The 27928-nt window shown below is 39.2% G+C and overlaps 1 protein-coding gene across 2 annotated transcripts; it reads left to right on the top strand.

The window, feature by feature from the left end:
- On the top strand, positions 1–27805 carry wnk1a (WNK lysine deficient protein kinase 1a). Of its 2 annotated transcripts, none has more exons than XM_058766887.1 (24): positions 1–764; positions 1871–3008; positions 7691–7863; positions 7971–8191; positions 9614–9771; positions 10110–10198; positions 11995–12214; positions 12441–12723; positions 12824–12954; positions 13079–13171; positions 13291–13392; positions 14197–14276; positions 14367–14517; positions 18630–18746; positions 18968–19075; positions 19160–19214; positions 19301–19441; positions 19625–20331; positions 23208–23309; positions 23407–23855; positions 23941–24134; positions 24219–24311; positions 24400–24557; positions 26053–27805. In XM_058766887.1, the coding sequence occupies exons 2-24, from the start codon at positions 2313–2315 to the stop codon at positions 26335–26337; spliced, it is 4806 nt and encodes a 1601-aa protein (XP_058622870.1). In that variant the 5' UTR covers positions 1–764; positions 1871–2312; the 3' UTR covers positions 26338–27805. The 2 variants fall into 2 exon arrangements, with proteins under 2 accessions (XP_058622870.1, XP_058622869.1); XM_058766886.1 differs by having other exon boundaries at positions 2–764; positions 24400–24596.
- The last annotated feature ends 123 nt before the right edge of the window (positions 27806–27928 follow it).

Raw genomic sequence — 27928 nt, 5'->3', positions numbered from 1 at the left:
CGCTACTTTCTCACTGTAAGACATTACTCGGATAAAGACGAGCAGGCCAGGGGGAGTGGACAGAGTTCGGGTTATTGTTTATCACGAAACCGGTTTGTTCATGTTGCATGTATTTATGCGATGGCGAAAATGTTGGGAATCGATGGCATGCAGATTACGTAGCCTTGAACCCTGATCGTGCAAATCGTCTACATCTGTTTGGGATCTTTCGTTGTCAACAATAAAGCCACAAAGCGCTCGGTAGCGCGCTGCACCCAAAGCCAAGTTTCGTGTCTGCGTAAATGCATATACGTTAGTCTCGAAGCTTTACGAATATTGTTTTGCACCCTGTCGATGTAAATACAGTAACGTAAACTTGGACTGCGTCGTTTGCACGCGCGACGTCATGCAGTAGATGAGTGTACAAGGAAGATGAATCGAGGTCAGTTGAAAGGGAATAACAAAGAGAACCTGCTCTGCAGTCTCGCGAGCAACCATTAGCGGAAGCGGCACGTTGTTGTAGTGTTTGACATTCGAACTTCGCCGGATCGCGAGAGACGGTTCAGAGGAGGCACAGTGACCGACGTTTAGCCATTTTGTCAGACTTTTACTGGATAAAAATTACGTTGAGCGAGAGACGTTGAGCTTTTCATTTGCTTCGCGCCGGATAAACGTTGTTTCAAATACCGAGCACGCGCGTTTGGGGAATTACCGGTTAAACCTGGAGTTGGCCGTTGGTTATTCACCGATAACTGAAGAAGATGACGACGACACTTAACATTATGGTAAGTTTTTGTCTTAAATGTGGTGACAAAATGGTTAGCAGTGAAACTAAACGAAGTCGTGACTGATATTTATTTATTTACAAGTAGTTAACCTTGGTTCTAGCTCATTTATGGTTAACGCCAGATATGATAAGTGGAAAGAGATTCGCTTAAAGGGATAGTTCATCTAAAAATTTACATTTTGTTTAACTTACTCATTCATTTACACGTTATTATGTCGTTTGAATCCCGTATGACTCAATTTCTTTGTGGAATACAAAAGAAAGAAAGAAGTTTGCTTTTCCTTATTTTCCATGGTTGTGAATGGGGACGGAGTCTTTCCAGTTTAAAAATGACGCAAGTCACTATAAAAGTATTATAAAACTAGTCCACATAACACTTGGGCTATTTTCTAGTTCTTCTACATTCTTATGATAAGTTTAAGAAGCTGACAATGACTTTTGATGGGGGGGGGGGGGGAAGCTTGACATCTGAAATCATTTCGTCTCACTGTATGAGGGAAAAGTCGTAAGTACAGTATTCAGTATCTTACATTTAGTGTTTCTAGAAAGAAAAACAAGTTACTGTTTAAAATGTTATTTTGTTCCTTTATATTATTTGAAACCATAGACTATTTTGTTCACACATGGCAAGGACAAATCTAATTTACTAATCCCTCAACATATGTTCACTGTCCTGAAGACTGATACTGTTTGGTCACGGTCTAATTTGAAGTAACAAGTTTTTATTTTAATATATATATATAATTACTTTTGTTGTTTGTTTAAATAGAATTATATCAATTATGAAGAGTTACGGAAATGTGCTATCTGGAAATTATGAATTTGACTTGAGGGTTAAATGTGAAAAATCAGTGAGTTACTTCCTCCTACACTGTCTTTATCTAAAAGTTTCAGTATGACTGGTCTATTTTTAAAATAATAAAAGTCGCATCCTGTCGTTTTAGTTATTGAGAGTAAACTCTTGTTAACTCATTTGAACAGGTTAATATTTGCCTGGTTGTGGAAAGACCATTGCCTCGTGTATATGCAACCATTTAAGTTGAGTGTAAATTTGCTAACTGTGGCTAACCATCTTGGTTAAATTATATTTTGTCTCTCTTTCAGTGAATCAGACGCAACTGTTAAACTTTGTGCTCTGGCACGACCTCGGAGTTGAAAGTGATTATTACATTTATCAGCAGGCTACTGCCCTGCCCCCTCAGGAGACCCCCTATGTGGATTGAATACACCCCGCAGTTTTACACAGGATGGATGAGCTGGATGTGAGGTCTCCTTTTTGTCATCATCATCAACAACATGTTTTGATCTGTGCATGGATCCTGCGTTACTTTTATCACCAAGCACTTCCTGTGCTCCTCTCCAACACCTTAGTTTGCAAGAGTATTGACTTTATCTGAACTGCTGTTTTGAGAGGAGAGAGGTTTGGCAAGTTTTTACTTGGTTTGAAGCAACCTCTTCTCGTTATCACACATTTATACTGCTTTTTTTTTCATGCATGGATAGCAGATAAGATTTGACCCGACTTCTCGCTCCACTCAGTGGAGAAATGTCAGAAAATCTCAACGACAATATGGTCAAGTTCCTTTCCCCCCCTTTGAAGAACATCAATGGCTCCAGCTCAGACACGCAGGTGGGCGAGCGTCTAGGTGTCGAGGTCCGCCGTCGCCACCACACCATGGAGCGAGAACTGCTGAAGGCAGAGCACCGTTTCTTCCGTCGCAGCGTCATCAACGATTCCAATGCAACGGCGCTGGAGCTGCCCAGCAAGAACACAATCCTAACCATCTCAACGGACCCCCACGCTCTTATTTGTGAACCTCCTGCCTTGGAAACCAAAGCCGCTTCAGTGGCCACAAAATCTGAATGTTTGGTTGCACCAGAAAAGGAGGGTGAAGGTGTCGAGACAGCCGTAGAGTCAACGCCGGTGTTGATTGCGAATACCACAAGTCTTCTCTCTGCAGAAGCACCACGTTTGGTTGCGGAGTTGAAGTCTAGAGATAGTGCTGATGCAAAACAAGAGGATGAGAAAGAGGAGGATGAAGAAAGTAAAGACAAGGCACGAGCTAAGGCAGATTTGCGGGAGCTGGAAGACAATGAGGAAGTTGAGACAAATGCAGTCGGGACGTCGCCGGATGGCCGCTTCTTGAAGTTCGACATTGAGATTGGACGTGGCTCATTTAAGACGGTCTACAAGGGTCTGGATACTGAAACCACAGTGGAGGTGGCATGGTGCGAGTTGCAGGTACGCTTCTTGTATTTTTGTACCTTAAGTGGCTTTTCAGTTACATTTTTCAGTCTTTGTTAACGCATTAGAGGCCAGGAACCAAGCCAACCAGTAACACATTATTAACTTTTATTTGAAGCAAAAAAAGTATTTAAAATATGGACCAATAGACAAAGGTACAAAATTATGTAATTGACGACTTCAATGAGGAAAAGAACTACACAAATATTTTGACAGCATAGCACGACTTAATTACACCATTTGTGGTATTTCGTTCTGTACAGCCTCATGGGTAATTTAATTTTCCAACGGTAAAATGAAAAGTTGAAATAATGCGAACAGAGGTCGTTTAACAGTCTCGGAACTGACAGTAGTGCTATCTTTAAAGGTTCATGAGTTTAAATTAAATTTCCCTATGGAGAAAATAAATGGAGTTTTTGCTTCCAAAACTTGAGTGTGACGCTTTATGGGTAGGACGTCACAGCTTTTGACAGCTAGGATAACAAAGTGCAACACTTGACATTGTTGGCACTCTTGATCTGTCCGCTGACAGGGTGGTAAATCACATATCTGATCTGCTCATTTGGGACTGAAGTATACTGTCTCATTGTCTGAAACCTACAACCCTGTCTTGAGGCCTATCCGGTATAGCCCCTTTAAATGACTGTCTTATGACTAGTCAGTTGGATTTTAACTTCAATGCCCCACCTACACCTTTCCAAGTGATGTGTCATCAGCTTATATTGTTCGCGTTTAATTTTGCTGTATAATCTCTTTAGAAATAGGAAACGCTTTTACTAGTCCTTTTGTCACACCTCTGAAGCGTCGCAACACACACCTCTGACACTTAACATCTGGCATTTGGCCTGTGTTTTTATAGCTGTTGTCATCTTTGGCCGTAGCCCCGGCATTGTAGTATCATCCTTGAATAGAAAATCCTCATTTCCTAATTAGGTTATTCTAGACCACCAGGTGTGTATTGGAAGATGTGAGGCATATGCAGTAAATCATAGGTAGTGTTTATTTAAGGTGTGCTTTGAGACGGTCTAATTGCTGTGGAAGCCTGTTTCCATGTCAGAGTAAAAAAATTTAAATTGCAATTTTAGATTTTACAGTGTGAAGTCATTTTTTGGAATTGCATTTATATCATGCAATTGTGAATTAACACTACAGTTTTAAAGTTTAGGGTTGGTAAAAATTTTAATGTTTTTCAAAGAAATCTCACAAATTTGCTCACAAAAGCTGCATTTACAGTAAGAGTACAGTCATATTTTAAAATATTATTACAGTTTGAAGTAACTGTTTTCTGTTTGATTAATTTTTAAATGTAATTTATTCCTGTGATGCAAAGCGAAATTTTCATCAACTATTACTCCAGTCTTCAATTTGGTGCTCAAGAAACTTTTTATTATTATTATTAGTTTATTGTAAGTTCAAAAGAACAGCATTTATTTGAAATAGAAATCCTGTCTTTCACTTTAGAATTTAGTGCATCCTTGCTGAATAAATGTATTAATTTCTTTCAAAACAAATTTTGCTGGCCTCAAACTGTTGAGTAGTAGTGTATATTTCATAGTGTGACTGTTTCATATTTTAAACATAATTTATTTTCTTATAGTACTTTGTTTTATTTTGAGACAGAACCAGTCTTCAGCCATTTACATTTTTTTTTCTCTTAATTATTCTATTTTTGATAATTAATGAACCGTGAGAAACATGGGCTTTTAAACATTTTGCACTCGTTCCACTTTTATTGGTTTATGATATGATAAAAGCATGAGTAATCTCTGTGAGGTGTGCTTGCATGGCAACAGCATTCTGTCGGAAAATCACCAGCTCATAAGTTTTGTGGCCCACTTCTAAGAAGTTTGTTTGCATACAGAGACCTCCTCCTTTTTGTTTTCATCATGTAGAGGAAGTTTTTTTATGTACCGATGTGCCACATAGAGGTGCGATTTAAAAAGTGGGTCAAGTTCAACCACCAAAGCAATTGTAATCTCCCGTGTGAAGTATGGTGAGCTGGTTTGCCAAGGCTCGACTCTGCTACTGCTGCTCTCCACCCCCTGCTGCCTCTTCTTTTGCAGAGCGATGACGAGGCAGCACCACGTGAGCTGCAGTTCTCCTGCTCATGGCCCTCAGGCGTAGCCAGCTCATACACTGAGCTGAAACAAAAGCCTCTCTCGTTCTGTCTAGCTTTCAGCCTCTCTTTACCTTACTTTTTTCACATTTCATGGCTCGTTGTCTCTATTTCTGTCTTGTGTGATACAACAGTATGTGTTATAAGCTGCAAGTTCACACTGCTGCAGAAAAGGGAAGGGCCTATGTATCTCCCCCACAAGGCCATCTGTCTCCAGCGCCTTATGCTAAACTCAGGGATATTCCCCTCCCACATTTCTCTCCTTTGCTTTCTCACATGCTAAACACATTTGAACAATATGTAGGTCACCATAAAAAGAAAATGAAAATGGATCTCAGATGCTTCTCTTTTTTTTTTTTACAGAAGTTCCCTCTCGATGTACCACATTAAATACTCCGGTTATACGGTTTAGCCAGATAACTGAGTCATCGTTGCGAGTGCATACCACTGACTTTCAAGCAACTGCTTGAGTTTCATTCCAGTTGTCCGGCATTTGCCTTTCGCCCTGCATTTGATCCCTTTAACGGACCCCTGTAAATCCATTTAATCTTCTGCTGTAACCTTAAACTGTTTAAAGATTTCTTTTCCCAGTTGACGTGATTTGTACTGGGTACACTTGTGGATTTTTAAACTATTTAAAATGTTTTAATATAAGTTAATTATTTTTTCAAATAATTTTATAAAAAAATGTATTGGATTTTTGCCTGCTAAAAGTTTAATTTTACTGTTAACACTTCCGGGCTTTGTGCTCCCATCAGAACTTCATCAGAACTTAAGTACAGCCGTTCATTTACAGTAAATATATCTACAGTACCTTTCAAAAGTTTGGGATCAGTAAGGTTTTTTTCTTTTATTTAGCAAGAATGCATTAAATTGATTTATTTTAAATAGTGAAAGTCTCTACCATTTCAAATTCTTTTGAACTTTATATTCATCAAATTAAAATGTGTTTCCACAACACAAATTATGCAGTGCAACTGTTTTCAATGGATAATAATAAGAATAAGAAGTTTCTTGAGCAGCAATTCAGCCATCACAGGAATGAATTACGTTTTAAATATATTAAAATAGAAGTTTTAATAATATTTTACAATATTCTATTTTTGATCATATAAAGGCAGCATTGATGAGCATAAAACACTTCTTTCAATCGGTAGTCTATGACGTTAATTTTTAAATTCCTTTTATGAAACATTATAAAATTAGGCCGCACGGATCCTAACAAAAAACATTCACTAAGCATGTGACCTCCGTGTGTTCACTGATTAACATTACTGACTGATAGATGAGCGAATGAATGTCCAAACTAACTGTGCGGCCCCTTATAAGCGCCAAAACAGTTGCAAAATGAATTGTTAAACATATTTCCAGGTAATTTGTGTTTGAGATCCTCTCACTAATCCTAATTCCTTATCTCCCGTCTGAAGTGGTATGTGCCCTCACACGTGAGGCGGATTCATGCCAGGAGCTTTATCCTCATACTAGAGTTCAGTGTGCGGGCTGCCCCTCCTCTGGGGAAATGCTCCCACGCTTCGCTGGCCTGGTCCCATAGGCCACAGAGTGCACCGCATAGTTGGAATAGTCAAGGAGGAAGGGAGAGAAAGTAGGTCTGTTGTAGGGTGGGGTGCAAAGCAGAGTCCCCCTTCCTCCAACCCACATCATTCAGCACTGAAATTGCTTTCTACAGAACTTCACTCCATTTCGGCACTGTGTTCATAGTGTTAATTGTACACATGTGAGCGATAATAACGGAAGTTTTAACCGTAACTTAGGGTGAATGCCCGTCCCTGCTGGGCTTGGCAATGGCAAACTCACAGCTAAATGTTTCTCATTCCAGAGATGGCAGCTGACCGCACCAAATGTAGGTCAACTAAGAATCACCAGTTGAAATGAGTGCATTTTTTAACTGTAGTCAGACACAGACTGCAGAATGGTCACGCTGCTGGATTGGGTTTGAATCAAGCACTTTGTAGTTTCATTGTAGATGATATTATTAGTGCTGCACCATCTACTTTGATTGCAAATTAGGTTTTTGCAAGCAGCAGTATTTCCCCCTTGATGAAACCACAATACAGCACACTTTTTTTTTTTTTTTCTTTTTTTTTTGTCGTCATCAAAGAAGAGCCTGCACAGAGGTGCTGAAAGCAGTTGGTTATGAGAGTTTTGTAAGAAAGGTGACTATAAATCGAGTTAAAGCATTGCAGTTTTTATGTAGCATCTCCTTTTAAGTAATGAAGAAAAAAACATACCTTCTCTTATCAGCCGCTTTGACACTTATTTATAAATTTAGAAGTTTTCTAAACAGGGCAAATTAAAAAATGGGTGAAATTTCACGAGCAAAATCCAGCCATTTCAATGGGAATCTGGGATTTTCACGTAAGAGAGAAACATTTCCTCATGCAACTTTCATATCGGTTATTTACGCAAATTTGCCACTTTGACCAACAGAATGCTGCTTGTTTTGAAAGTGATTTCTGTGTAAGCTGTGGTTCTTTTTTGCTTTTGAAATTTTGCTAATGTGACCATACCTTTATGCTTACAAAAATATGAAATTCTTTTTCAGGATCGCAAGTTGTCCAAGTCAGAGAGGCAGCGCTTTAAAGAGGAAGCCGGAATGCTGAAGGGTCTTCAGCATCCCAACATAGTACGCTTCTACGACTCCTGGGAGTCATCCTTGAAAGGGAGGAAGTGTATTGTCCTGGTGACTGAACTCATGACATCTGGGACACTCAAGACGTAAGTGCTCTTATTTGTTCCTGTCAATTATTTATTTTAATTTTTTTAAGCTGTCTTCGTCATCGTGGCCACCTGCTATGATTGACTTGTTTTCTGTGCCTTTGTAGGTATCTAAAACGGTTTAAGGAGATGAAGATCAAAGTCCTGCGCAGCTGGTGCCGGCAGATTCTGAAGGGGCTGCACTTCCTTCATACCAGGTCGCCTCCCATCATCCACCGGGACCTCAAGTGTGACAACATCTTCATCACCGGACCTACCGGATCTGTCAAGATTGGAGACTTGGGCCTGGCTACCCTCAAGAGGGCCTCCTTTGCCAAGAGCGTCATAGGTACGGCTAAGTATTTGCAACTGCATTACCGCCTCCAAATCGAAATCTATTCGAATTGTCCGACTCAGATTTGTGGTTGGGGGAAAGGCTAATCCTTCATTCCATGTTTCTTTTTCAAGTTTCTTTTCTTCTACTGCTTCTTTTCAAAGCGTGTTTTAATGACAGTGGTGAGAAAGCAGACCACAGCGTTTCCCTGAGCGCTCGAACCACAGCAAACCAGGGCTCCCGCTTTACGGATGATGTCTCTTGACACCCTCCTTTAGTTCAAACATAGTTTTTGTCTTTTCTTCTGCCACAATTTCAGGTACCCACAGACAGAGTAAGTAGTTGTGGAGCGGTTGTAGGTATTTTGTGACTCGTCTGCAGGGAAAACTGATCTGATCATGGGATAACACTAGAGCTAGAGCTGAGCCCTGGGCTGGAAGGTACTGTGAGTGATCTTTTGCTCTGGTTTGGAAATTTGTGGTCTGTTTCTTCAGTCAACCATGATTTAATGATGATGATGCTAATGAATCTGTTCATTTTTCCCCCCACAAGGAAATGCTTGTTTTCTTTCAGTGTGTCAGTGTCTGGAGCTCAAAGCCTTAAACTCTCTGCTCATCTCCCTCATACTTTTAGCTTTAAGATCTTTGTGTTTTTTGTTTTGGAAGCCTTAGGCTCTAATTTCAGGTCTCCCCTTATTCTACTTTAAGGATTATTTAGTGTACTGCAGTACAGACAGTAAGTACGCAGAAATGAGCCTGGTAAGTCCACCAGTATTATGTGACGCATATCAGTCTGAATCATTATCAATATGGGAAGTTTGTCCGTGTGAGACCTTTGTCAATGGGTAACTTGGTTACTAGTTCTCCTGGTGCACAGAACATCACTTTTCAGTAAGCTATGGAGTGTACAATGTTTGAATTGCTCAACCTTTTCTCTTCACAGGTTAACCCAAAGGTAGGACTTTTTGAAAGGTTTGTTTTCCATAGCTAGTGTTTCGGCTTGGTCTTGTGATAAAAGCATCGGGCCCTCTGACCACCGACTAGTTTTAAACTTGCTATTTGGGCTAACAACAACAAACAATTTCTTAAATTCATTCTGTATTGTTTAAAGTCATGTGGTCAGTCCAGGGCTTCAAGTGAGTGCTGTGCACTAGTTTGGTTTTTCTCATACACAGTCCTGCCCTTGAAGGTCTTACATGGAGAAACTTGGGCTTCTTATCATTGCAGTCTAACTGAGGGCAGTTTCCCCTTCCTCTTTTTTTTTATTTTTATTTTTTTACTTTCTATCCCCTTTTTGCTCTCCTTCCCTCTACCTCTCTCTTTTCTCGCAGGTTGTGCCCGAGTGGTCTTCAGCGACAGCATCATCTTCCTCTCACCTCTTCACTGAGAGGGTGTAATAGGGTACTGAGAGAGTTCTGAACCATTCTTTTAATTTAAGGTACCCCTGAGTTCATGGCGCCTGAGATGTATGAGGAGAAGTATGACGAATCGGTGGATGTGTATGCCTTTGGGATGTGTATGCTGGAGATGGCTACTTCTGAGTATCCGTACTCCGAGTGTCAAAATGCAGCTCAGATCTATCGCAGAGTCACCAGCGTAAGTCCACACTTCACCGGCGGAGGAGAGTGTCCCCGCACACTCATCCTCCCCTTGTTTGCTGCACTATTTTAGTCTTTTTACCCCTTTTTTTTGCCCTCTGTGGGGGTGTTTCCTTTCTGCTTTTTTCTCACACAGTGGTAAGTTGGTTTTTTACCTCTACCAGTAAATGCTGAAACCTCTCACAAAACCAGTACTGACATGACATAACCTAATGCTATCAGACAGATTCAGACTTAATTCAAAATGTAGTATTTTTGAGAAAATCCGGCCCCAAGTTAAAGCCATCTCCACTTTCTACGCCAGTGTTTTGATTGTTTCCTGTGCTGTGTTTACAGGGGGTGAAGCCTGGCAGTTTTGACAAAGTGGCTATTCCTGAAGTGAAAGAGATCATTGAGGGTTGCATACGTCAGAATAAAGACGAGAGGTGGGCTCACATTTACCAAGCATGAGCGTTCAGTTGTCGTATTGTCATAAGGTCTAGTTTTCACAACCTGTTTTTCTTTCTTGTCCACTGGAAATTTGTGGTTAGGTATTTTCAGTGTTTCATTGGTGACATCACAGTATAATATTGAACAGGCCATACTTGCAGCCTCATTTTCATTTGTGTCATATGAAATACAGTGTCTGATTTATTAAGATCATTAAGATCTATGTTATTACCACACAATTATTTAAAACTGTCTTTAAACCAGTTTTATCTCAGGTAAGGTCATAAAATATCTGCAGTTTTTTACATGCACATTCTTAACCTGGCTTAAGCCAGCAATGCATGTGGTTATGTGGTTGCATCAGAATGAGAGGAGAATGAGTTTGAACAAGTTCCCACTGACATTTTGGATGCTTTATTTAACATTTAACATGAAATACTCCCAAGTCAGATAAACAAATTATTATGTTTTGATGTCACTACTGAGGAATAAACTGATTTTTCAAAATGTTGGCATATTATCGGTTTGTATGTAAACCAGTAAAACAGACTCACACGGTGTCCTAACTACATGTGACGCGACAAGATTCCAGTGACGCAATTTGGTCAGAATCAATCAAATATTACAGCCAATCAGAAGCGTGTGTGAACATGCTCACAACAAAATGGATAAGTTTATAATCTAATTCATAAATATTAAACATTTTTAACATTATTAAATGTACATACAGTGTGACTGATACCATCTTTAAGGAATATTCTTGTAGGTTCGCAGTGAGTTCACAGTTTTAACGTACATCTTTACTTTTTGTAAACAGTCTGTTGTTGCTTTCAATACGGCTATAAATGCCACGCAATATGACATTCAAACTCATATTAGACATGTTTAGCTTTGAATAAAGCGTACAATCAGTACCTGAGATTATCACCGTCATATAGTTTGTATGTTGTTGTTCCAACTGCGACGTCACGGAAATAGAAACGGTTTCTAAAATAGACATTTTGCGTGTCGCTTTCATGGCTAGCTAGGACAAAAACTCAGATTAACATGGAAAAAAATTGCCTTTGGCGTCACATCGCATCGTATCGTGTGTAGTTGGGACAAGGTGTCATTGTAAGAGTTTTTAAATTTTGGAATTAAAAAACAGGAGTTGCAACAAGGCCTAATGTGATTTATTAAACTTCAAAAAGAGTAGTACTACATGTAAGGCCTACGGTACTGCATGAGTAGTACTTCACGTTTCAGAGTAAAAACAGCACTTTTGTGCATTGCTTGCAGTTTCAGAGCAGTTCGCCATCAAAGAGTACTGCACATTTATTCTGAACAGTTGACTGTTAATGGATAATGACAATGTTTACTCTATGGTGTTTATATTATAATGTTCTAGATGATATAAGAGTGCACATTATATTATCATATTTAATGACCTGCTGGAAGTAGTAAAGCTTAGACATTTCAAAATACAAGACCTGGTGTATTTCGTGCTTGTTTATAATTAAAAGTCCTGTTTTAGGCATACAATTGTATATCTGCTTATTATTGGTATTTTGATTACACAATAAGCTGTCTACTCTGTTATCATTTCACAATAAGCTGTTTGGCATTTAATTGGAAGTAAACTCTTGTGGCTTTGCTTTGGGTTGCCCCATTACAGGAAGGAAAGACTTATTATATTTAACGCATTCAGTACATGGATTGACAAGATGGGCACAATATTCTGTTTATTTCCTGTCTTTAATCAATATATTGATATGTTCTTAATATAAAAGTTAAATTACTTTTTTTCTTTTAGGTATTGCATCAAGGACCTCCTAAGTCATGCATTTTTCCAGGAGGAGACTGGGGTTCGTGTAGAGTTGGCTGAGGAGGATGATGGAGAGCTAGTGTCCATAAAGTTGTTGCTGCGCATTGAGGATGTAAAGAAACTGAAAGGGAAATACAAAGAGAATGAAGCCATTGAATTTTCCTTTGACTTGAATAAAGACATCCCAGATGACGTTGCCCAAGAAATGGTAAAGATACTTGGATTTCTGTTCAGTTACCCAACTGCAGATTCAAATCGGTTGATGTTTTGAATCTGTAATTGGTTTGTTTTTTGGCCTTACATGTAATTATCCATATATAGTTTCTCAGTGCATAAAAAACCCCTGAAAGTCTGCAGAATTCCCCCTGGCCTTCTTATAATATTGACCTGTCATTGTTTTTGAAGTTAAATTCTGAGTAATCTTTTTCTTCAAGGTCGATTCGGGCTATGTTTGTGAGGGTGACCACAAGACCATTGCAAAGGCCATAAAGGACAGAGTGTCCCTGATCTCCCGTAAGAGAGAGCAGAGAAAACTTGTGAGAGAGGAACAAGAAAAGAGGAAGATGGTGCAGGAGAATGACCCCTCACAGCTAGGACTGCATACCGACACCACAGCCAAGCCCCCTGGTCCCGCTCTGGCCTCGGTCATTATGGAGTCTGAAGAACATGAAACAGACCAGCACCAGCAACTGCAGCAGCCTGGGGCCTCTGCTTCTAGTTAGTGTTGCAAAATGAGTCGTTTTGCTCTAATAAGACAAAAAAAAAAGTCAAATCTGTTTGTATGGGAAAACGCTCTGAAAGTCTTATTGTCTCACAGCTGTAGGTTTTGTGGACTCTCAAGGTTCAGCGTCTGTCTCTGAGACTCACCCTGCCCAGCCAGGCACGTCTTTCAGCACCGTACAGCCTGATCCACAGGCACAGCACACCATGACCCATCCACAAAGCACGGTGAGTCATTTCCTTTGTATTTTGTTACCTGTCCTGGTTTTCAGAGCTAGTCATGTTAATCTGAAAAAAAAAAAAAAAAACTTGTTTCTTTTGCTTTCTCCACTAAATTGCTTCTCCTCAACAGTCACAGCACCCAGCCCAGGCCCCTCTGCAGCAGCCGAGCAGTACTTTGACCCTGGGTCCCACTGCCCAGACTGGAACTGCGGCTGCACCCCAGGTACACTTCATGTGATCCATAACATGAAGACAAAAACATGTTGCTCTATATATCTTATGTCTGTTAAACATACACCAGAGTTAAACATAAACGAGAGTATACATGTACTCTCCTCTCAGGCGGCCACTCTGCCCTCTTCCGTTCAACCTACCGTCCCCTTGCAGTACCATCAGCCACCTCAAGATGGCAGTGCTCCCCCTCCGGGCCCTCAAATATTACAGGTACAGTATGAAAGGTGCCCTCTGGTGGCTGATCTTACATCTTCCATTGGCCTGCATGTTGCTTAATGAATGTTGTGTGTGCTTGCTTTGCACACAACATCCAACTTCTTGGCAGTTCATACATTAATGCTACTGTTCTTTGCTTCTCCATCCTTTTCTTGCATGCTGGCTGCTCTTATTTGCTTGTCAGATATGGGCATGTCAACTCAGCCCTCCTGTTTTCTCACCACCTCCAAATGCTGAACAGCTCTATTTTCTATATCAGGCCTGTCAGGTACTAGTCGTGCCTAACACTGTAGTGTGTGAATTAGCGGTTTGCCAATGTGGGTTTTTAGTGCTGATAATAATATCTACCGTGCCAGTGACTGATATAATGCTTTTACATATAATGTGTATTTAAAAATCTAGTTTTGTTTTATAGTTTTTACACAATATTTTCTGAATGTATTTATAAAGCTAAACAAAACAAAAAAAAATTGACAAGTGTGTTGGTAGATGCTTAGTTTTCAGTGAAGTTTGAGTAAATGTTGTGGAAAAATTTAAAATCCGGATAATTATTACAATTTAAAATAACACTTTTTTTGTTTTGTTTTTGATTTATTTTTATTTTTTTATGTAATACCCGTGTTGTTCCTGTGATGGCGAAGCTGAATTTTCAACTTCAGATTGCATTCACATTGCATCAATTTAAAACAATGCCTTTTTGTCTGGACAAAGAACTTCTCCCTGTGATTGTGTGTTATGGATGATTGTGATTTGGAGTTGAGTGGTGTTCTAAAATTCTAAATCAATTCTCTATTACAGTCACCATTGACCGTTTCCCAACCGCAGACAGTAGAGCAGTCACAACCTCAAACATCTCTGGTTCCAGCCTCCACAGAAAGGTAAAAAAATCTTTTTTTTAAATTCATGTTTATTAACATTGACATTCCAGTAGAGAGAAGTTTTACTACTGATGTTTTTGTTGCCCTCAGTGGTCACTCCGATGCAGCTTCTGGTCTGAGCGATGGGAATGAGGGCAGGCATGAGGGGCGCTCTACAAAACGACCCCAGAGCCGCTCTGTACGCAGCCGCTCGCGCCACGAAAAGATGGCCAAGGCCAAGCTCAAGCTCAATGTACTGAATGTAAGTTGTGCTCAAATCTAATTTTATTTGTTTTTAACCCCCTGGGGTCGAAGCCCGCACTGGCTGTCTCGTATTTGCTTTATGGCTGCAAAAAGAACTAAAAATACTCCGTCAGTTTTGATCGTACAGATAAGAATAAGGTATCGTTTGAAACTGCAAAGGGTCTACTTTTATTTGTGTATAGTCATAATTAGGGCTGCAACTAACGATTATTTTTATTGTCGACTAATCTTTATCGATTATTTTTCAATTAATTAATTTATTATTTTCTTATCCGTTGATGAATTCTTTAAACTATCAGTAAATAATAACAGTAATTTCTGCTATTAATCTTTTAATATTTTATTCAAATGTTTTCTCATAATTAATACTTTACAAAAATAAATAACAACAACAACAAAGAAAAATAACAATAAATAATTAATAAAAAATAAAAATGAAAGAACGAAAGAAAATAACAAATAAAAAATAAGAAAAGAGAAAAATAAATATAATAACAAATAATTAATTTTAAAAAAAGGAAGCAAGAAAGAAATAATAACAAGAAAGAAAGCGAGAGAGAGAGAATTACAGGGCAGTGATACTGTACAATCAATAGAAATGCACATTATGGCTGCAGTTGCTTACAGGTGAGAGACTTGAAATGTTTTATTTATTCAGCAGATTAAAACATCTGTATGAATGAACAGCTGAAGTCACAACCGCATTCAAGACACTAGAGCGACGGAATCAAAAATGGAGTCATAACACCAGGAAGTTTTATCACAGTTGACCATAGATATATATATAAACACTAGATACCTCGTACGCGCTGTTGGCCAATGGAGGTCGACGTCCGCACACGGTGGCCATCTTGCCACAGGGTGCTCGCTCACTCGTAACATTGTGTTGTATGAAGCATGTACTTTTTAAATAACCATAACTTGCTCAATTATCTACCGATTTTCAAACGGTTTGATTTATCAACGTCAGAGATGTAGTTATGACACTGCATACATATGAATAATTATAACAATCTGCAATTTCAACATGTTACAGCATTCAGAATTATAGCCACGTTAATAACGTTTGTAAGAAACCAAACTGTTTGTAAATCCGTCAAGATTTCAGCGAGATAAGAAGATTTATGTTCGTGCTGATCACTCATCTTACCTCAGATACCTCAGAACTTGCCAGAAAGCTTCCCTGTGGCAAGATGGCCGCCCTATGATGCCGGAAGTGACTCCGCCTTAAGAGATCTAGTGTTTATATATATATCTATGCAGTTGACAGCCCGTTTTTAAATAAATGAACCCAGTCGAGGCTTGTCCAATTCATCACACAGTTAAACAACTAACAATGACTTTAAATGCTTTGTTAGCGAGTGCAGAGAGCGCGTTTGGTGCGCGCGTCTCAGAGCTCGCGCAATCACACCCACGCCACTGACGGCAGCTCCAGTGGATCTTGAAGATGAACGCGAATCATTTCCCCTTCTTTGTCTCTGTGGGTGAATTAAACCCGACATTATTATATAGGCAACTCAATGTCCCGTGCTGTTCCATTCATTCAGCGCAGCTTTGAATGCAAGTTCGGCTATATAAAATGCTCTATGAACGCAACTCTATGAAGTGATGTTGCCATGCTAGCCTTTACCTTCTGCTCTAGAGTCTTGTTTTGTATTTAACATGACATAAAAAAACTGTCTTAAGTAGGGAGAACTGCAGGCTCGCACAATGGGCGTGACTAAAGGTGCGACGCGTCGACGCATTCCATGCTAATTGACGTAATTGATGACGTCGACGAATCGCTGCAGCCCTAGTCATAATAGCAACGAAACACTGTGCTTTTCTAAAATAAAGAAAATAAACCGGGTGCGTTCTCTGCAGGCTCGGTCTCTGTCACCTCTCTTCACAGACACGTAAATAAAACAACATGAATCTCCGCGAATACTTGCCTCAAAGAAATGAGAAATATATGTATAGAAAGCTTGAAATATCTACTTTTAAATGAAGTTCGTCCAAAACAAATAATTCTCTATTAAAGTAATCCGTATGAAACCAATGCGATGTCCAGTTTTCCCGTCTCAACTCATTATATCTAATGCAGTCACGCCCACGCGCCGATCGCGCTTTTCAGATTCTAAACATCCACATGAGACGCGTGCGCATGTAAACGCCCACATCGCCTCTGCGTAAACAAACAAGTTAATCCCTGCTACTTTTTGTTTCTGGAAGAAATGCGCTGAGAGAAGTAACCCAGAATTTACCTCACAACGCAATGCGTCGCGCAGCTGGATCCAGTGGAGCATTTCACTCTGAGTAGCCTAAGATTACTTGCATCTGTTGTTATTGTGACATAACTTGTACACATTTTACTAGTTAGATATTTCCCAAACTCTAATTTCTGACTACATGAATGAAATCAAGTGAAACATTTTGAAATGTGACATTTCATTGTCTAAATTTCTCACAACACCAGGATGTTTGTTTAATGTTTTATAACATATAAAACCACAAGATATAAAAGAAGTGTGAGTGTTAACACTATGAATGAATGTTTGGAACAAAGGTGTGTTAATGTTCAATTCTCAGTGTTCAGATCAGTATGTTCCATCTTGTGTCCTTGACTTTCACTGTGTATATTTTTATTATGTGTTATTTATCAGAATCAGAATGAGCTTTATTGCAAGGTATGTTTACACACATGAGGAATTTGTTTTTGTGACACAAGCTTCCACAGAATAACAGCAACAGAACAAAAAACACAGCTAAAAAAAAAAAAAAAAGAAGTATTAAAGGGTTAGTTCACCCAAAAATGATGTCATTAATTACTCACCTTGATGTCGTTCCAAACCTGTAAGACCTTCCATTCATCTTCGGAACACAAATTAAGATATTTTTGATGATAACTGAGAGCTCTCTGACCCTCCCATAGACAGCAAGGGTCCTTACACGATCAAGGTCCAGAAAAGTACCAAGATGATCGACAAAGTAGTCGTGACATCAGTCTGTAAACTGTAATTTTACAAAACTACGAGAATACTTTTTGCGCAAAGAAAACAAAAATAATGATTTTATTCCACATTTTTGTCTCTACTGTTTCTCTTGTGGACACGCGTTGACAGCAGAGTTTGAAAAATCATTATTTGTCCGGGAGAGCAGGAGGAGTTCGTCCGTTTTATTGGGTAGAGAGCGGAGATTCGCTAGATGGATGCTATGCAGTGCTGTCCGAAATCCGTGCTGTCTGAGCTGCTCCGCCGACTACAATGTCCTGCAAAACATCCGAATAATCAAAAATCGGTGAAATATCGAGCGGTGTATACTGCCGAATGTCCAGCAATTCGTCTCTGGTGAAACTGATTGCAGGGATATAACTAAAGACAGGACAAACTAACAAAAATATAAAAACAACAGCGGACAATGCCATGGAGGCTGCCATAAGCGGCGCCATCTTGGATCGAATTATTATTACTGTATTGTAATTCAAATACAAATAATAATCAAAACCCCACATTATTTGACTCCCCTCACACTCTTTCTTACCTGCCTCGGCTCAGTCACATTCATATTAATGGCCCATTATGGGAGGCCCTTTGTCTCTCAGGTGTGAGAATCACTAAATATTCATGGCCATTGTCACTCCCTCGAATAAGGGCATTCTTTTAGAAAACATGTTTTACAAATGTTAAATCAATATATTATTTTCTGTGAGCGAGTAAACAGTGATTTTCACATCATTTTGTAACAAACTCTAGTCAACCACATCCAGTTTTCAAAAGTCTTGTGGACCAATATTCTGAATGTTTTATGGCCTTATTTCAGTAAAAAATTAGATTTTCACTAACCAAACATAAACATTGTTTTCTCAAAAACACAAACATGTACTTTCATGATGCTCACATATTATTGTAGCCCAATTTGTGCTGAATACAGTGTTATCGGACTTTTTATTTTTATTTATATTTTTTTTAAGCTACTGAAAAAAAAAACACAAATGTCAGGGCATGTCAAAACTTCTCCAGGGCCCCAAAACACCCTCAGACCCCAGAGGGTTAATAATGGCATCACATTACATTTTGGTGTATAGTGTACTATAATAACAGTGTGGGATTATTGGTCTGTTTGTTTTTGTAGATTTCTAACATTGGGGACAGAGTTGCTGAATGTCAGCTGGAAACCCATAACAGGAAAATGGTCACATTCAAGTTTGATTTGGATGGAGATAATCCTGTAGAAATTGCTGAAATTATGGTACACCTTTCTCTTACTTTCACCTTTTTTCAGTGGAAAGACCTCTTCATTTGAAATTACAATGATATTTATTACAATATGTATTGTTTTTTTTGTTAGTTTTTTTTGCATTTAGCATTTTATGCATTAACATTTTGGCTCTCAATATCCAGGATGTTTAACTACTTTAAATATTTAATAAAATTTGATTGTAACTTCTGTGTGTGTAACTCTGTTTCAAGATCAAAAGTGATTTTATCTTGGAGAGCGAGCGGGAATCCTTCATAGAGCAGGTTCGAGATGTCATTCAGATGGCAGATCAGAAAGGAAAAGCTCAGAAAAATAGCCAGGTATGTTTTATGATTTTTCAGACCATAAGAACAAATGTGAGAAATGATTTGAAGACTACAAATGAAATTTTCCTGTTACTTCAGGTGAGCAGTAATTTGGGTCAGCAAGTACCTGAAATTTCAACATCCAGTGTGCCTGGTAAGTGTACTTTGTGGTGATGTTCTTACATTTTATCCGCCCCTATCTTGCAGCCTGTCTCATTTGACATATTTCGCATTTGACAGGTGTGCCACCTAGCGTAGCAGCACAGGTTGTACATTCAGCAGGCCGGCGCTTCATAGTTAGCCCAGTGCCTGAAGCAAGACTTCGCGAGCCGTTTTTTGGACCTCCTTCTGCAAACACATCATTTGAAGACTCCACACCAGGTATGATTTACACATCTTCAATTAAAAGTGCTTAAACATGTATATCAAGTATTTATGATATTATGTTGTTTAATGTTTCATTTGTATCTGCCACGTAATAGCCGATGAAGCTGATATGACAATAAATTTAAATACAGCCAGCCAACCAATATTAAGAATGATTCCATGTATTCTCACTTCCAGCATCTGATCCCACACCAGCCAGCAGTGTTCAGCAGGACCAAGCTAGCTTTGCACCTGGTTCAACCCAGATATCTGTGGTACCACCCACACCTGGAGGTCTTGCCCCAGATACTTCTCAATTCCAGAGCCCTGTCCCAGCAGCCACTGCAACTCTGACAGCAGTCACCACTCAAGTAGCCACTCCTACACCATCTACCACTCAGCAAACCAGAACAGGGAGGACGTCTCCTTCTCCAGCCCCAACTGAATCACCAGCTCCACGTCGGCTGTCACTTCCCACCTCTTCCCAGATTCCTCAAAATGTTGTGGCTGAAAGCAATGGCTTGGATCAAGCTCAAGCCGGCATCCAGCAGGGGCAAGTCGGCCCCTCCTCTGTCCCTGTGACGCAACCATCTGCGACAGGAGACGGTGAGAGTGATGTACAGGGGAAGCCGCCTGGAATTGAAGACATCCATGCTTTAGATCAGAAGCTGCGTTCCCTTTTCAAGGACTCCTCCCACCAACCTGATGGATCTGGAGAGACGTCTACATCTTCTCCACCCAACACTATCAGCACTAACACTCCTGGCTTTGTCTCCGGTGCGACGCCTTCTAGTTTGTCTCTCAGTTCCAGTGGGAACTTTGCACCTGGTGCTTTTGCCTCTATGGTGACACCTACAAGCTATGCCCAGACACCATCTGCAGATCCATCCCCACAAAGGCCACAGGTGGGGGAAGTTACTAACTTGCTGATTCAGTGTCTATGTTGGTATTTGGATGACATGATGCTTAATTATTTTTGGTCTAAATTAATTAATTTATTCAAATTGAATTTAATATTAAAATGTTATTTAAAAAAAACTGAAATAAAATATTAAATAAATTAGAAATGCTGTCTTCGCACTTAACTGGAATAAAATGTTTAATTACAATAGCTAAAACTGAAATAAAAGTATCTACATAGAAATATAATAAAATGACGAAGGCACATAATAAAATTACTAAAACCTATACTAAGACTAAAATAAAATATAAAAAACTGTTCTAAATGTGCTACAATAGTGTGTATATATAGTACTAACATTACACTTATTCATACATGACTTCAATACACCTCTTCTATGATGTTTTTAACATTTTAATAAAAATGATGATTTTTGTTGTAAACAATGCTTATGAATATTTAAAAAAGACGTGGTGCAACCCGCATGCAAGGGAAAAATTTATATCTGCAGACTCATGACTCCTCACAAGTCAAGTGTTAAAATATTACATAACATTCAACCTGTCATAAAGTTAAATTATGTAGTGAGAATAAATGAATAAAATAAAAGATTAAGATGTATATATTCGCATGTATTCGAAATGTAAGGAAAATACGTTGTAACTAGGGATGTTCATTTCGGTTATTTTTCCCAACCGACGCTCGTTAACCATTAACCGACAAGATTATTTTAAATTAGAACTGAATTAAATTAGAAATAATAAGTGTCTGTGACCCGTTAAAAATACTAACATTTGTTTTCCGGGGATTAATTTTACATTGCGCAAAAAGCAGCAAACAACAGAAGATGAGGATTCACATGGTCATCACATCACGCGCCGCAGTGGAGAAAAACATGATAAAGCTAGGCACTATATATATATATATATATATATTTATTTATTTATTTATATATTATAACGAATAAATAGGCCTATACGAGAAATATATTTTCACTTAAAGGTCCCATGGCATGAAAATTTCACATTTTTTAACATTAATATGAGTTCCCCTAGCCTGCCTATGGTCCCCCAGTGGCTAGAAATGGCGATAGGTGTAAACCAAGCCCTGGGTATCCTGCTTCGCCTTTGAGAAAATGAAAGCTCAGATGGCCCAATCTGGAATCTTCCCTTTATGTCGTCATATGGGAAAGGTTACCTCCCCTTTCTCTGCTTTGCCCGCCCATGAGAAAATGAGCTACTACCGTGAGAGGCAAGCGCAATATTTTTTTTTCCTCGAGAGATATCATGGCTTGCAAACGAGCGAAGCATGGCAGTTGCTGTGTTTGGATGTACAAATGAACACCGAAGTATTTTTTAGTTCCTTCATCCGATCCTATGGCTAGCATTAGCTACATGATAATAACTGTAACAGCATACATAAATAAACCAACTAAAGTACCGTATCCAGACACAATATTTTAAACTAACCATTCGGAGACGTCCTGCTGTAGCCGCTGAGTTGCAACTTCTTTATCCGGTGCTTCTCCATCCGGATCAGATTCTGGGTCAAACTGAAAAGCTTGAATGACTGCGTGTCTATGAGCCATTGCGATACATCCACTGTCAACATTAGCAGATGGTAGCGCAAGCTGGTTAAGGCCACACACCCACCCTCCACCTTGCCCCGCCTCTCTCGTCCTTAAAGCTACAGACACAGAATGGCACGTCCTAAGGAAAGCTCATTGTGGGACTGGCTCATAGTGGCTGAAATTCTGCACCAAGGCTGAATTTCGGGAAACAGACTTCAGATACAGTATTAGGGACCAATTAGGCCTATATAAAAGCATCCAAAAAGCAGCATGTCATGGGACCTTTAAATCATCATTTAAGAAAACGAAAGAAAAACTGTGCAACAAGTAGCGCAAAAGGAAACAGACGGCAGAAAGTGGCCTATTTTTTTTTTTTGGCTTATTTTACAAAAGCGCAAAGATTTGTTTTTGTGACTGTACACAAATAAGAGCAAACATTTTACAATTCCGATTATCTTCATGACTAAAAGGAGTAGGTGCTTCCACTGTTACAAGGGGGGGGAGAAATCAAGTGATTGCTCCATAAGCTGCATGCGCCCACACAGTTAAGCATTCTACCTTGACAATGCAGCCTGTTCATTATCATTATAAAAAACAATCAGTCAAACATATGGAAAAAAAAACCACACTGCTCAGTTTAAATATGTAGTAAAATCTGTGCTGTTAAGCGTTATCACCGTACCGCCGTGAAGTTATGCAAAACGTTTTGTTTTACGTGGATATTGGAACGCGAGTGAAGTAGGCCTAGGCTACATAAAAGGTAAATAATATTTTGGCATTCAAATGCATCATGAATATGGAAACATTTGATTTTGTATGAATGAGAGACCCAACATTGGTTTCAGTTTTAATTTTAATTTTTTTTTTTTTTTTTTTACTCTCTCAAAAAAAACGTTTTTTGTTGTTTTTTTTTTTTTTTTAATACGTGTAGCTTATTTTAACCATGCAGCAAACCTTTTCAAATATTTTGATTAAATTACTGAAAAATAAATAAATAAGTGACTTTAACCCGTTTAGCTGATTGTATTAATCAGTTAAAATGAACATCCCTAGTTGTAACTTTACTTGCTGGTTATACTACAACATATTTAGTGTCATTAAATGTAAACGTCTCTTTAAAAATGCTTTAAAAGTGTTTCAAAAACAAATGAAACACTTTTGAATACAAAAGAGGACATTTTTAAAATCTTGGCACATGTATTTTTAATTTCTTTTCTTTACTGTAGACAGTCTTATTTGTCAGTGACCTTTTAAAATGGTACATTGTATTTTACACTCATTCATATTTATTCACGCATTCTGTTTTACAGACCTCCGTATCTGTAACTCAACCAGATGGACAGACCAGCGCTGAGGAGAAAGAGCCAGCAACATCACCAACCGAGAAAGCTTTCAAACTTGGCCGATTTCAGGTAGCTTTATATACTTCTCAGTGTGCACTAGGCCTCAGATTTTATGCCTGAAAGATTTGTACAGCAAGTTCATGTACATCCTCGTTCTCCATTTCAGGTTTCTGTGGCCAGTGATCAAGACCCAGGCACTGATCAAGATCCAGCAGTCATAGTCTCATCTTCCTCCAACACCCCATCTTCAACAACATCATCATCATCGTCGTCATCCTCTTCCTCATCATCACCATCATCTCTCTCTAGCCCTGAAAACACTGTTCATAAATCTCAGACCCCTCCCAGGGTCACCCCTGAACCCGACCCACCTATCATTACAGTTGGCCGCTTTCAGGTGACCTCCAGCACTGACATCAAAGTGGGCCGCTTCTCAGTGACTACAGCAGAAGGAAAGAGCTCCTCCATAAGCTCTGCTGAGGGACCAGACTCCGCTAAAGAGTCTAAAATGACCCCTTCCAGCTTGTCCATCACCAATCACTACCTCAGCAGTGACAACGACTCGGAACCAGAAGATGAGGGGTTTAAACGAGAGATGAACAAGCTCAGGGAGAGGTACTTGTTTTCTGTGAGCTCATTTATGATAACTGTGTATCTTGTGATCACCAGTTGAACAATGTTTTTATTTTTTTTTTGGCAGACATATGGGTGAGATCCAGGCATTACAGAATAAACAGAAGGAGGAAATCGAGGAACTCTATACACGTCTGGGCAAAACGCCGCCCTCTGTGGTGATCCCTCCCACCGTGGCCATCGCAGCAGGCAGAAGGAGACCCACTAAGGGCAAGGGGACCAGGTCAAGAAGCGGTAGCGGTACTGGCTCTTTTCAACAAGGTATCAGAGCTTAGTGATTTACATCCAACTGTAACGTAAGCTTGTGAACAAATGGTATGAAAAATGTTGTTTGGTTTTGTCTAGGGAACAAGCAAGCTGTACAGAGTGGAAGTTCAGTCAGTCAGTCAGCCACTGGAAAGACTGAAGCCATACCAGGCTCAAACGTTCATGTGCAAGGTAGGACTTTCAACATTTTATTTGGAGAATTTTTTTTTTTCTCAAAATGCTCACATTTGTCTAATCGGTGAATATTTATGGCATACAGGTACCACAAGTCCAGTGAGAGAAGAGAATGGACAGAGCCAGGACCAGGACCAGGACCAAGCACCTGCTGCTAATCTGCCACACAAGGGCACATTCACAGCTGACCTCCATCAGTTGGTTGATAACTGGGCCAGGGATGCCAAGAACAAGATGCCACAGGTCAAGAAAGGCTCCAAAAAGAATGCACACACCCATGATGTACGTTAACTCTTACTATGCCAGAAAAACTACACTTAATTTTCATTTAGATGTAGATTGTCAGAGAATGTGAGATAGCAAGGCTGCAGTTGCCTTTTAGAAAACAATAAAAAAAAAAATGCATTCCATCTTTCTACTTGGAAATATAACATGATCAAGTGGTTTTGGAATAGAATGTGGTTTTTATATATATATATATATATATATACATTCTATTTTAAAATAAAATATATATTTTAGACTTAAATGATACATTTTAAAAAAACATCCAAGATTGCAGACAGTTGTTTCCATCACCCTGTTTTAATGTGCATTTTGAAGTATTGCATCAGAAACGAGAGATGGAAACGCCAAAATTCGCAAAAACATTTTTATGCTCGCTTGGTGCTTTTTGTCTTTTGCCAAAAAGGTTTAATGCAAATAATGGGAGATGGAAATGCATTTGCCGAATAAATTCCTCCATGCACTTGGTGGAATGGGATGGCATAACCTGACTATCCTGCAGACCGATCTTGTTGCACAGCATCTAAAATGTTATGGTCATTCTGAAATGCCCAAGCAAAGTCTTTCTGTATTATTGCCTCCCAGAACTGTCTTACACGACTGTGTTCCTGAACAGCAGGCATCCACGGAAACAATGACCGCATTCATTGTGTTTCGTCTGCTCGCTCTGAGGCGCAAGTCTTTTCTTCTCCCACTTTTCTTTGTGATATTTAGTGCCAGTTTATCAGGAAGTGACGATTTTGTCAAAATGGTGCTTATTCGCAAATGTTTTATGCGACATTATAATTTTGTACACAAGTTAAATTGGCAACTAAAGATGGAATCCTGGCTAATGTAGTTTTAAAAACTTAACTTATTTTATCCCAATTTTTGTGTGTTGAACATTTTTAACTTATTAGAGTATCATGCTGTTAGCTTAGCAACATGCTAATGTCACACTTTATTGAAATCATCTGGGAGTCAAACCTCGGCAGGTTTTGGTACAGGGCTTTAGTCTTTGACATAAATCTACCAATGTTAAAGCTGGCATGAAATAAATTCTATCATTTTTGTGAATGCTTATTATAATTTGTATTGAGAACGATTCATGAATGCAAATGTTTAACTAAAAAAAAAAAATTAAATCAGTATTACAAACTCAATCTGGTGACCTGTGCCAGCCTTCTACAATCATTCAGTTTGTTTGAACCCTGCCCCTCCACTATCGACTTCAAGCTCGCATTCATTTTTAAGTGCAATGAATTAAACTGTCTCTGCCCTATACTATGCACTCATATGTGTGACAGTACAGAAAAAAAGATCTGTTGCTATTGCAACTTTAACAGTGGGCCTGCACAGTGATATACAAAGTAGCTCAGTGCATTATAGTGTTATTCAGCATGGTTGTAACATTATATCGACCAATCAAGATTTATTCATATTAGTACTAATCAAAGCCAACTGTCTTCCTCAGATGCCACGTAAATACTCTGCCCCAGGTCAGCTTTGTTCCATGGGTGGTCACATGCCAGCCACTGTCAACCCTACAGCCGGGCGGAAGGGTTCACTATGTGTGCCCAATCAGCAGTTTGGATACACCTGCCCCACCTACAGCATGCCCCAATGGGCTCAGACAAGCCCGCTGTCATCCACCGCTCCCCCCACAGGACTACAGCAGGGCTTCCTCATACCCTCAGGAGCTCACCAGTCTGGAAACGGCTGCGGGTCAACCAATCTACGCACCACTCAGGCGAGCTGAAACAACTGGGTTGGTTCAAGGAAGGGAAAAGCTGTGCCTCGTGGGGTTGATTATCGGACCTAGCCCTTTACATGGACATGATTTATCCAACAGTTTACATTGGAAAGACTTTCAGGTCCATATAATGTGACTCGGGTTATTTGAATCTGCTATTTAAAGACTGATAGATGAATGTGTACATTTGATAAAGAGGCACAGGAAGGGTTAAACTGGTTTGTCTTAAACATCAGATATATAGCCTTATAGTACAGGTACCGTCCTTATTGTAATAGAGTCAGGCAGTGAAATACAGTGATGGTATTGCAGTTTACCTACACAAGAGTTTGTGAGTGGATGGAAAGAGAAGACTACACCACCAACACAAGCCTGAATGAGTGTATCCTACATAAGTCTAGATTGTTGGTAGACGGATAAAGAAGGTAGGAAGGAAGGAATGTTAGGATTAACAGCATTTTAAAGACAAGTGTTGGGGGACTTCTGTCCTAATTTGCTTAAGTTGGGCTTTGAAATGAAAGGAAGATGATGTGCAGTTGAGGGAGGTTTAAGCAGGTTTTATAGCTCTTCGTACTTGCACGTATTTCATAGCATTGTCAGTTTGTGACTCTCTTTTTTTTTATATCATTTATGATGAGCTTACAATAATACAGTGTATCTTATATAGACATTCACCACTACCCAAATCCTTGTATGTAAGTGGATAGAAGGCTTAATTTGGATGAGGGTGAGCATCCTGTATGAAAGCACATTTCTTTGTCCAATCACATGTTGCTTTCAATTTGAATTAAGCTAGCCTTAAACCACAGGATTATGTCTTTAAAATGTCACACAACCATCAAAGCTCTTGCTGTAGTAAATGAAATACTTGATCTTTGTGGTGAAAATATTTAATATGGTGCATATGACTGCAGCAACGTAGAAGTACAGTATTAAACTACAGCACCTCATTACCAGTTTGTTAAATCACTCCCCCAAACCATTTTTCTATACCACAAATTGAGTGCCAATCGTTTGCAGAAGTGACATCCTGTCACCTCTGAAATGATCCGCTTGACTTCTCTAGAGAAGGTAAATGTTACTGCAATGCAGAATACACAGCGTTTAAAGGTTTAACTGACCAGGGAGGGTTTATTTGTTACTTTTGATACTTGAGTGCACAGATTTGAATCCTTTGTAATTGACCAAAACCACATTTAGACACAGTTGAAATACCACTAATCACAGTCACACGATCCCGTCACATAACTGAAATTCTGAAAACTGCATGATTTCACAATCCACAACTCACGTGTTCCCATAGAAAACAGCATTAAATTTGTGGGGTCAAAAATTGCTGCTGATGTTTTCTTTCAAAAAGTTTCCATCCAGGGTCCTTTTGGTGATTTATCTATGGTTTTGTGTTCAAAAAAAAAAAATGTATATATATATATATATATATATTCAAATGCTTAATAAAACATTTTTGATTTTTCCTCCTCCCACTACATTGTGCTTTTTCTTACAAGGTGTTTTCTAGAAATTTTAGCCACAGCTTTTCACATCCCCTGCCATCAGCTACCAATAAAAATAGTAAAATGTGGTAAAATAACCCAGG

This window comes from Onychostoma macrolepis, chromosome 25, assembly GCF_012432095.1.
Source record: "Onychostoma macrolepis isolate SWU-2019 chromosome 25, ASM1243209v1, whole genome shotgun sequence".
NCBI classification, from domain to species: domain Eukaryota; kingdom Metazoa; phylum Chordata; class Actinopteri; order Cypriniformes; family Cyprinidae; genus Onychostoma; species Onychostoma macrolepis.
This window is presented reverse-complemented; position numbering and strand designations above follow the sequence as displayed.